Source organism: Scardinius erythrophthalmus, assembly GCF_964197995.2.
Source record: "Scardinius erythrophthalmus genome assembly, chromosome: 24".
Taxonomy (NCBI): Eukaryota; Metazoa; Chordata; class Actinopteri; order Cypriniformes; family Leuciscidae; genus Scardinius; species Scardinius erythrophthalmus.
In genome coordinates, this window is record NC_138244.1 from 5,171,357 (window position 1) to 5,181,923 (window position 10,567).

At 36.1% G+C, this 10,567-nt stretch overlaps 1 protein-coding gene across 1 annotated transcript; it reads left to right on the forward strand.

The window, feature by feature from the left end:
* Positions 1-1,850: 1,850 nt before the first annotated feature.
* On the forward strand, positions 1,851-10,468 carry adck2 (aarF domain containing kinase 2). Its single transcript, XM_081355680.1, has 8 exons — positions 1,851-3,144; positions 4,080-4,226; positions 5,382-5,510; positions 5,583-5,678; positions 6,611-6,856; positions 7,816-7,944; positions 8,823-8,876; positions 9,520-10,468. The coding sequence occupies exons 1-8, from the start codon at positions 2,290-2,292 to the stop codon at positions 9,658-9,660; spliced, it is 1,797 nt and encodes a 598-aa protein (XP_081211806.1). The 5' UTR covers positions 1,851-2,289; the 3' UTR covers positions 9,661-10,468.
* Positions 10,469-10,567: the final 99 nt, after the last annotated feature.

The window sequence follows — 10,567 nt, forward strand, 5'->3', positions numbered from 1 at the left end:
AATCATCATATAAGAGTGATTTCTGAAGGATCATGTGACACTGAAGACTGGAGTAATGATGCTGAACATTCAGCTTTGATCACAGGAATAAATTACACCTTACTATATATTCACGTTAACTTACTATAAACAGCTACTTTAAATTGTAATAATGTTCCAGTCTTTACTGCATTTCATGAAATATGATCAAACTGATTCACATTACATTAATATCAAGTACGTTTTGTAAGAGCTTATTAAAATCAGACTGTTTTGCTTTACATTGGCTTGCGCAACCATGTTTCTACGTCACATGTTTATAATATGGTTTGAAGTTGAGGCCCCTGAGGCCCTCTGAGGATCCCATGTGAAGGACAGTCTTGGCTGGACTTCAGGAGAGGAGGAGGAGAGAGACTGGAGGGATCGAGTTACGCACAGATTTAACTGGAGAGTTTGCAGGCTTAATGTAATCAGTGTCTTTTGTTGCTGTTGTGAAGCTTTTGTGCTGGATTAACTCTGGCTTGCACTGCTGATCTTCAAGCACAGTCGACTTGTAAAAGTCATTAAGTTCAACAGAAAGCAATAATTGAAGGATCTCGAAGTTTGCAACATCTGAATAAGAAATGCACATAATAAACACATGTATATTTGAAATATGAGCTTTCTAAAGAAGAAAGAAACATCATCCACAGCATATTAACAGAGAAGCAGAAACGTTCAGATGAGATCAAAGACACTGATTATCAGGTCTGTCACTTTACCTGCTTCATAATGTGTTTATCTGATGCATGAGAGATGAGGAAGAGGAGGACGAGGAGGAAGAGTGGATGACTTCTGCCCACAGGACAGTCGTAATGACAAAACACAGTCATCACAGCGACCTCTACAGCACGACACGGGGAAACACAGAGAAAACGAGTGTTTGTTTGTGGGAAATGTTCTTTGGACAGAAGGAAGAAAAATAAACAGACAAATTGATTGAAATGGACGAAAGACTGAGAGAGTAAATCATTGACTGACTGACGGATGGTCGAGTTAATATTGTCGGACTGAATGGGAATCTCTCTAGTTGACTTGAATAATTTAGTGAAACATTATACTATGACATGAATAGGAAATATGCATAGACAAACAAACAAATACCGGTAACTTCACATTTAATAATTTTAAAAGGGGTTTCACTTACTATTTCTTTTAGGATGCTGTTATATCGTGAGTGTTTACATCGAATGTATGTCTGCCCACATTTTGATTTCCGGTACGTGGTTTAATTAATTAACTAATCAATTTATTTATTTATTTATTTATTTATTAATTAAGTTTTAATTTACTTTATTATGATATATTAATTATAATATATTTATTTATTATAATAAATACATTTTTAAAGACGACTAATTAAGATATTGAAATATAATACTAAGAAATAAAGTGTCATTTAATAATCTTGAAAATGTCACATTTATAGTACAGGAGAGGTAATACATAATATAAACAACAACCACAATAATAATAACAACAAACGTTTAAAATAAATATATGAATATTATATATATATATATATATATATATATATATATATATATATATATATATATATATATATATATATATATATATAAAATACATATAAAAATATAGGCCAATAACAAACAAAACTACAATAAAATAATATATTTTATATTAAAAATAAAAACATTTAGTCACTATGTTTTGTTTATTTCTTTACTGTGTTTGTTTATTCGTATTTTACATTTTACGTTACAATGACTACTTACATTTCTTACTATCTTGTGTTTATTATTGCTGAGCTGATGATTTACTGGGTTTTAAAAATAACTTTATTAACAAATCTTTTCCATTTTTCCAGCGCGGAACTAATGTTGAGAAGAGTCACACGGAGGGATTTATCAGCCGGACCCGAGAAGAGGAGCAACATTTCATAACCAATATGTGAATGAATTAATCTGAATTCGTGTTGAAATGTGGAGGTACAATGTTAACTTTCTAAACAGCACTACATTAGAGCTCTGTCAGCGAAAAATACAGGAGAAAAAGAATAGGCATGCATTTGATCACGTGTTATATGTATTTGCAGCTTTTGAATCTTTCTGTTCATGATATAATAACTTAATCGTACATATAAAGGTTTTTCATTGCTGTGCATGTATGTTTTAGCACTACATAATTCCCCATTTGTAAAAGGGAATGTTTGCCTGATCAAAATCTGAAAATAACTGCAATAAATTGCATTTGATCTACATGAATACCTAAACAATAATAATAATAATAATAGCAACTGTATCAATAATGTCTGCATTCTGCACAAAGCGCCTGTTCCAGAACTTCAGCTGCATTGTTCACAGGGTATCGGTTCGAATCCCGTCCCGTAGAGTCTTTCTTCTTAAAGGTACTCGTCTTTTATCTCAAACCCCCAAAGTGGGACTGTTCTGTTGGACTGCATGTGGCGTCACTTACGCCTCCGGCCAGGAGTCGGTCCATCAGAACCGAACCACAGAGAGGAAGTCAATCGCCCGGGTGCAAATCCACAGGTTAGTGTTCGTCTTGCGTCTGGGACTCCGTGCCTTGGTGCTTTATCTGAAGTTCAGCCCCCTTCTGCTTCTCTATCCCCTGACTTTACTATCACACCGTTGGGCTTCCCGCTGGTTGGACGCACTACTTTGGGTCACTGAGACATCTGGACCTACTTTTATCAAACTGGGCCAGTGGGCCAGCACCAGACGGGACCTCTTCTCGCAGGACTTCTGCGACCGCTTCTCAAGGCTTCATGTGCGAGTAAAGCCCCATCCCTGGATTCACACCAAGCTGTGTCTGAGGAGGGCGTTTGGGGAAGGATGGAGGCAGATGTTTGTGTTTGAGAGTAAGGAGCCTGTGGGGTCGGGATGCGTGGCACAGGTGTACCGGGCCAAAGCCAAAGTGGCGAGTGTTGAAGATCCGGAGTTCCAGCTTCTGGTGGAGGAGTTGGGGAAGAAGAATCTCCTGGAAGCCTGGGAGATCCCTGGACTGGGAGGAGCTTTGAGTGACCTCTGGGAGATGAATAAAGATGAGGAAGAGACGATGGATGTAAAGAACAGGGGTTCTGGAGAGAGACCCGGTCCAGGCGAACACCCCGAGGAGGAGCGTCTGATACCCGTGGCCATCAAGGTAAGGAATAAAGGTCATATTTATTTTCTTATGTTTCAAACCCGCCACCTCCAATCATCTGGATTAACTGGAATATTTTTATGTTCCGGACAATTCCCAGAGAAATCTTCTGATCTTTATTTTTGTATACCATATTTTCACACAGAAATTATCACACATCAGATTATTAAGGTAAATGACATTTAATGAAAACCTTCAGATTATTAAGGTTTTTTAAATGACATTTAATGTTTAGTTGTTTTACCCTGAGAAAAATATTTTGGTATATATTTATATATATATATATATATATACACTGTATATTCTCCACTAAATTACTAATTTACACCATTAATTTTCATAAGCTCATTTTATTTTGTTTTAACATTTTATTTCCTCTTTTTTTTTTTTTTTTTACTGTAAACTATTTTCTCTCAGAAATACATCAGATTATCAAGGTAAAATAGGTTTTTAAATGACATTTCTTTTTTAGTTGTATTCTTCTGAGATTGTTTTGGCAGATCTTGAAGTTCAAGTCAACATTTCACAGTCTTATCCTGTTGACAACCAAAAAAAGTATGCATTATTATTTGGTATTAAATTACTAATTTACACCATTAATTTTCTTATAAACTAAACACATTTGATTAAATCTTAACTTAAAATAAAATTCTCTTTTAAATAAATAAAAAAAACTAGTCAAATGATGATGTAGGATGCGGTTTAGTTTTTTTGGCCCTAACTAGGGATGGTAGATGACCATGTTTCAGTGGTTAGCTGGTGTGGAGTGGTAGACCAGCAAAAAACACCTATAATAGTGTGCTAGAATAAAATTTATTTATTGTTTATATTTATTTATGGGTTTATCATCTTTTTATTGGTTCGTGCTTTTTGTCCTTTTTTTCTGTTGTTATTGGGATTTTTAATATGATCTTTATTGTTTTTTCTTCTCTCAGGTTCTTCATCCAGGTATCAGACGGCAGGTGCAGATCGATCTGATCCTAATGAAAGCTGGAAGTTTATTCCTCAACTGTTTGCCCGGCATCAAGTGGCTCAGCCTGCCTGAGATTGTAGATGAATTTGAGAAGCTCATGACCAAACAGGTACTGATGCTTTTATGAAGAACATTCCTTCATGGCATTTAACCTAATCTAAAACCATAAAATAATTTTCGTTGCTTGAAATAAAATAAATGTTAAAGTCAGCGTGAACCGGAAGTTGCGACCGGCTTTACTTCAGGATTGTGACGTATTTTCAGAGTGAAACGGAATATTGAATAAGAAAAATAGAGGGCGTGGCTTGATTTTCCCCTCTGGGAATTGATTGGATCTAGAAAATGTAGGCGTTCCATTCCAACTGATGACATCAGAGGGGAAGTACAAAATTTTCAGATTTTGATTAAAGATTACGAAGACAATTTGCACAGATTAATTGTTTTCCACAAGACTAGTAATGTGCACTAACAAAGTAAATAGGGTTGATTTTGATTAAATTATATTTTATTTTATTTCAGCTAGTTGCCAAAGCAACATTTTTAATTTCCATTTAACTTTAGCTTGTACTAAAATAACTAAAAGTGAAATAAAATAAATAAAAACTAGATGACGTATTTAAAAATAATAATACAAAAGGAAAAACAAGAATAGTACTAAAACGTGAACTAAAATCTATATGAAATAGAAAATTAACTTAATTGAAAGTAATGCGTTACAATATTGCGTTACTCCCTAAAAAAGTAACTAATTGTGTTAATTTCGTATTCATATGGTTGAATTGGATTAATTACTGATTAATCAGTAATTAATAAAGTGAGATTAAATGCATAAAGTATACTTGTGTAATTGAACATATTTAATTATTGCAGGTTATGTAATATTCTGAGTTTGCATTTCTCTGTTTTTATTCATTTTGAGGAATACTGAATCTGTTTTTGTGCAAGTGAGATGAGTACATGCACGTTCACGTTAGTCTAGAGCTACATTAACCATTATATTTATGCAGCGCACACAATCGCACTTACTCCTGATTTCTCTCAACATGGGGACAGGAGAAGCGTCAGACGTTAAATGAGAAAACAAAGTTACTTGCAGATTACTTTTTTGAAAAAGTTTGTTTAAACTTTAAAAGGAATGTGTTACTTGAAAAAGTAATCAGATTACATACCCGCAACACTATAATAGTGTCTCAATGATACTAAAATAACTAAAACATTGATTGTGACCAAGTGTTTTTGTGCTTTAACATCCTTTTTGGTGCAGATCGATCTTCGGTTCGAGGCCCAGAACATGGAAAAGTTCCAAAGAAATTTCAAAGATCTGGAATACGTGAAGTTCCCGACACCCCTCAGACCGTTCGTCACAAGGACTGTGCTGGTAGAAACGTTTGAGGTAAAAGTGGCATCATTTTAATATTGCGTGATCTATTTTATGTCACTAACGCTTTATTTTGTGCTCCTGCAGGAGAGTGAACCCATCTCGAAGTACATGGGCTCTGACGTCCCAGCTGGAATCAAGCAGAGAATCGCCAGGATGGGTGTCGATCTTCTCTTGAAAATGGTTGGTTAAGCAATCACCAGATTAGTTTTGTGTGTTATTAAGGCCTGTTCATACCAAGAAAGATAACTATATTAGCGTTCACACCAGCGGACGATATTGTTCTGTTTATTCTAAGCGCGTGCTTGTCTGCCGCTTCTCTCGGGTCATTTTGACCCGAAACTCATTTTTGTACAAATTTTAATTGAGTGTTCATCAGAGGGATCCAAGACCCTAGGACTTTTGTCGCACTTGAACCACGAATACACACAGATTTTTTTGAAAGGATTCAAGGAGTGAATTTTGTGGTTGAAATTTAAAAACGTAGCAAATTCTTCACTCGCGGGTCAATTCGACCCGCTTAGGAATGAATGGGATGTGAGGAATGCTTCATTACACATAGAAAAGCCTAAAAATGCTAAAAATTCTAACTAAAAATGCTAAAACCTATTTATTTTAAAATGTCTACATGTGTATCTGAATGCACACTGAAGAGAAACTGACTTTAGGACCCAGCAGAACAGCTCATTTGCTTCACATAGAGCCATCATAAGGCCATCTAGAGTCATGAAATATCATGTTATATTATTATTTTTCCACAAGAGGTCTGCAAAGACACCCAATGTAAGATATTTTGAGCTGAATTAAAAGGGTTTATGCATGAAATTGTGAGTTATTTTGAATTTAAGTTGAAAGAATGTGAGGAATGTGCTTAAATTACTAGTTATTTATTATTTATTAATCAAATCTACTAATTTAAAGGTAAATAAAATAATAAATAACAAAAAAGCTGCATTAAAAAATAGAAAAAATTGTATAATAAGTATAATTTTAGGGCTTCGGGTCATTCTTAGAACGAAGTTTAGAGTTATATCTTTGTCGTTATCTTCATAGTTATCGTCATTGGAACGGGCCTTTACACTGGAGTCTGTCTAACTTGTGTTCGCCTCTGGCAGGTGTTTGTGGATAATTTCGTCCACGGGGACCTCCATCCCGGGAACATCCTGGTGCAGGGTGTGCGAGGAGAGGGACCGCAGGACAGGGCCACCCTGACGGACCTGTGGGACACGGTGGTGGTGAGCATGAGGCCGGCTCCTCCGGGCCTGCAGCTGGTGCTACTGGACGCGGGCATCGTGGCGCAGCTCAGCGAAGCGGATCAGCGCAACTTCAGAGACGTGTTCACCGCTGTCGTTCTCAAGCAGGTGAAGAACATGAGCTTCTTACATCGACAGCACTCAGTGTCAATGTACTAAGCCATCCTGAAATGTTGAAGATGTGTTTAAGTTGGCATCAGTGTTATTTTAGTATTATTTACACTACCGTTCAAAAGTTTGGGGTCTGTACAGTAATATCGGGAAATATTATTGCAATTTCACAAGTGGACGACGCTGAATACAGGAGTAAACGGGGTCTAAAACATTTTGAGCTTGTCCACTTTCGACACTTCCAGACGTGTTGAAAACACATTCAACCGGATTGCTTTCGTAGTGTAAACGCTCATGTGATCGAATGTGTTCAAACAGACACAGAAGACCGTCTTCTCTCCGTCTACTGATCTAATGAGTGACATTATGGGAAGAGCTCGAGCCAGACAGGATTTAAACTTTATCGGCTGGAGACCCAAGTTCGGTTTGAAGATGAAAAACATATCAAGCACAATGTTCTCTCTCCTTTCCTGATTTCTAACACACACTCACAGCGTTCGGCTGGTCTTGAGTCTGTCAGAGCAGAAACTAATGCTGAGGCTCTCTGTGTATGTGTTCGACGTCTCCGGTCGCGTTCATATGTAAAATGTGCAAGCTTTTTTTGACCATTAGATGGTATTAAAAAAATGAAAAAGCGCATACTCGAAGAAATCAGGACAGAAGTGGATGAAAGTGGACAAAAGAGACGGATTAAAACACCAGGTGTAAACAGGAATGTGTCTCCCTCGTCTACTTGTGATCCGATCGACTAAAACACATCTCAACACCAGCTGTAAACTGGGCATTTAGTGTATAATGCCAAGGTTTTCTCTGTAACCATTTACAAAGTCAGCAAGTGTGTGATGATGCCTATTGTTTTCAAATTGGTTCAGATTTGAAAAGTCTTGTAGTGTATTCCAGCCTTTAGTTTTAGTTGATAAAGACTAAAAGTTGACCTCATGACCTTGTGTTGCCAGGGCGAGCGAGTTGCAGAGTTAATCCTTCATCACGCCCGCGCCAACGAGTGCCAGGATGTGACGCGTTTCAAGAAGGAAATGGCTGAACTAGTGGATCATGCGCTCAGTGACACGCTCTCCCTGGGAAAGGTTTGGAGTTACACACACCTCCATCACTTCCATAATTCATTATAGATCCATGTTGGCAAAAGTTTGGAATAATTATGATATGTTTAATGTTTTTAAAAGAAGTCTCTTCTGTTTACTAAAGCTGCATTTATTTGATAAAAAAATACAGTAAAAACTGTGAAATATGATCACAATTTAAAATAACAGTTTTCTATGTGAATATATGTTAAAATGTAATTTATTCCTGTGATCAAAGCTGCATTTTCAGCATCATTACTCCAGTCTTCAGTGTCACATGATCCTTCAGAAATCACTCTAATATGATGATTTGCAGCTCAAGAAACATTTCTGATCATTATCAGTTTTGAAAACAGTCGTGCTGCTTCATATTTTTGTGAAACCATGACAAACTATCATTCAAAACTTTGGGATAATAAATTTTCCTTAAAGAAGGTAATACTTTTATTCAGAAATGATGCATTAAATTGATCAAAAGTGACACTAAAGACATTTATAATGTTACAAAAGATTCTATGCCAAATAAATGCTGTTCTTTTTTTGACTAGTAGTGTTTTAATCTATTTATTCTGATGATATTTGGCTGTTTAACATAAGCGGTTTTTCGAAATAGTGTCCAAAAATCAAGCACTTTTTTGTCTTGAATTATTTTAGTGATTTTTTTTTTTTTTGTGTAAATCTTGTGTAAGCATGTTCATGTACATCTAATTTGCTGGCATTACATTTTATTCATCAGCAGCATTAGCAGACATGTGTATCGGCCATTAAAACTCATTTCGACCGACCACTATATATAATCTCTGCTGAGAGATTTCAGTATTGCTGGGATTAAAATGTTGCTTTACATGCCTTGTGTTTCACATAGTATGTGTGTTTTCTAGATCCAGGTGTCCGAGCTGCTGTCGCGAGTCTTTGGTTTACTGATCCATCACAAAGTGAGAGTCGCCGCTTTTACATGATGTTAAATTACTCCGAACTTAAACTGGTTGCATCATTTGTTATTAGCAGAAGTTAGTAGATCTGTAAAAATAATACTTAGTCGTTTAATGTAACATGTACAGTGTTGGGTAAGTTATTCTAAAAAAGTAACTAATTACTAGCTACTAATTACATCTTCAACAGTGTAATTAGATTACTGTATTAATTACTCAATCTAAAGAACTGTCTAAATCTGCTATCGAAAAAAAAAATCTTCATGCCTTAAAATAGCTTGAATGTAACTCGACACCCTTGCCTCATTTAGTATGCGCGGTTCTATGAATATGTAAATGAGCCCCGCCTCCACTCACTCACTCAGCTCAGAGATCCACTGGTTGACGATCACACGTTGATCTGATTAGTTACAAGGTAGTTTGTGACGTCAGAAACACCAGCGATTTCAAAGCGTGTTTTTGAGACTGTCTTTGGTTCACTGCAGTTTTAAGAAGAAAATACTCAGTAATGGTGTCGACTTATGAATTTACACTTAAAGCATATTAAAAACACCATATAGACATATAAACAACATTAAAAACTTTTTTTTTCACCACAGGAGGACTTTAAGTATTATTGACGTGTGTTTTGCTCTGCTCATGGCAGGTGAAGTTGGAGAGTAATTTTGCATCTATGGTGTTTGCCATCATGGTCCTGGAGGGTTTGGGCAGATCGCTGGACCCCAACCTGGACATCCTGGAGATCGCTAAACCCCTCCTGCTGAAAAACTGCACCTCGCTCCTCTGATACTCGTCCATCACACCGCCAACATTTACCTCATTGTTCAATCATCACTCAAACAATGAGTGTCAATCAGGGAATTTAACCTCACTGAGAGAGGAAAATCTGGGATCAATTTATAAGAGTTCGGTCCATGGACAGGGTTATATGGAGAAGTTCAAGCTGTTCCTGGATCAATAATATAGACTGTGATGCTGAGACTGGATTGTACTAATAGGGCCAAATTCAATCTTCATATGTGAACTAAATCCTACAGTCCTGAAGTTTACAGACTTTAAGATGCTAAATTCAATGTCAGATTACAAGGTAAAACAAAAACAAAAAAATATATATATATCCATCTGTTGGGCTGCTTTCACTTTAAGTATGTTAAGTGCTTTTAGACCCAAACCCTGAAAAGTTACATATATTGTCAAGCAGAAGAAGCCTGTTGTCTGTATTAGATTATAGAGTTAGTGCTTACAATCTATGCAAATGTATAAAGGAACCAGATTTTATCCATACACCATGTCCTTTTGTTTGTTTGTGTTCAGATAACATATCATTGGTTAAATATATCAAATATTATGCCCATTAAATGTTTTTAACAATCCAATTTGTAAAATATTATGTGGTCAATCAAACGTGCTAAATGTGAAAATGTCCCTGATGATGATAAATCAATTGTGTTAGTCAGATGGTCTCTAATCTTTACCTTTTAACGTCCACATGACTGTATTTTGTTATTTACCCTCTGAGAAATGGATGAAAATAGCTCCTTTGTGTATTTTGCACTTTTTTCCGAATTAAACTAATAATCTATACTTTGACTTAGACTTTTTGTTTCAATTTGTCTTTTTTATGATGTATGCTCAACGTATACGTGCAAACCCTCACCAGTGATTATTTAAATCTATGGTTTGAACCAGGTTTG

Coding starts and splice junctions, on each gene's coding strand:
- adck2 (XM_081355680.1), top strand. CDS start 2,290: ATGTCTGCATTCTGCACAAAGCGCCTGTTCCAGAACTTCAGCTGCATT. Junction 5,679..6,610: donor TCGATCTTCTCTTGAAAATG/GTTGGTTAAGCA, acceptor CGCCTCTGGCAG/GTGTTTGTGGATAATTTCGT. Junction 7,945..8,822: donor ACACGCTCTCCCTGGGAAAG/GTTTGGAGTTAC, acceptor TGTGTTTTCTAG/ATCCAGGTGTCCGAGCTGCT.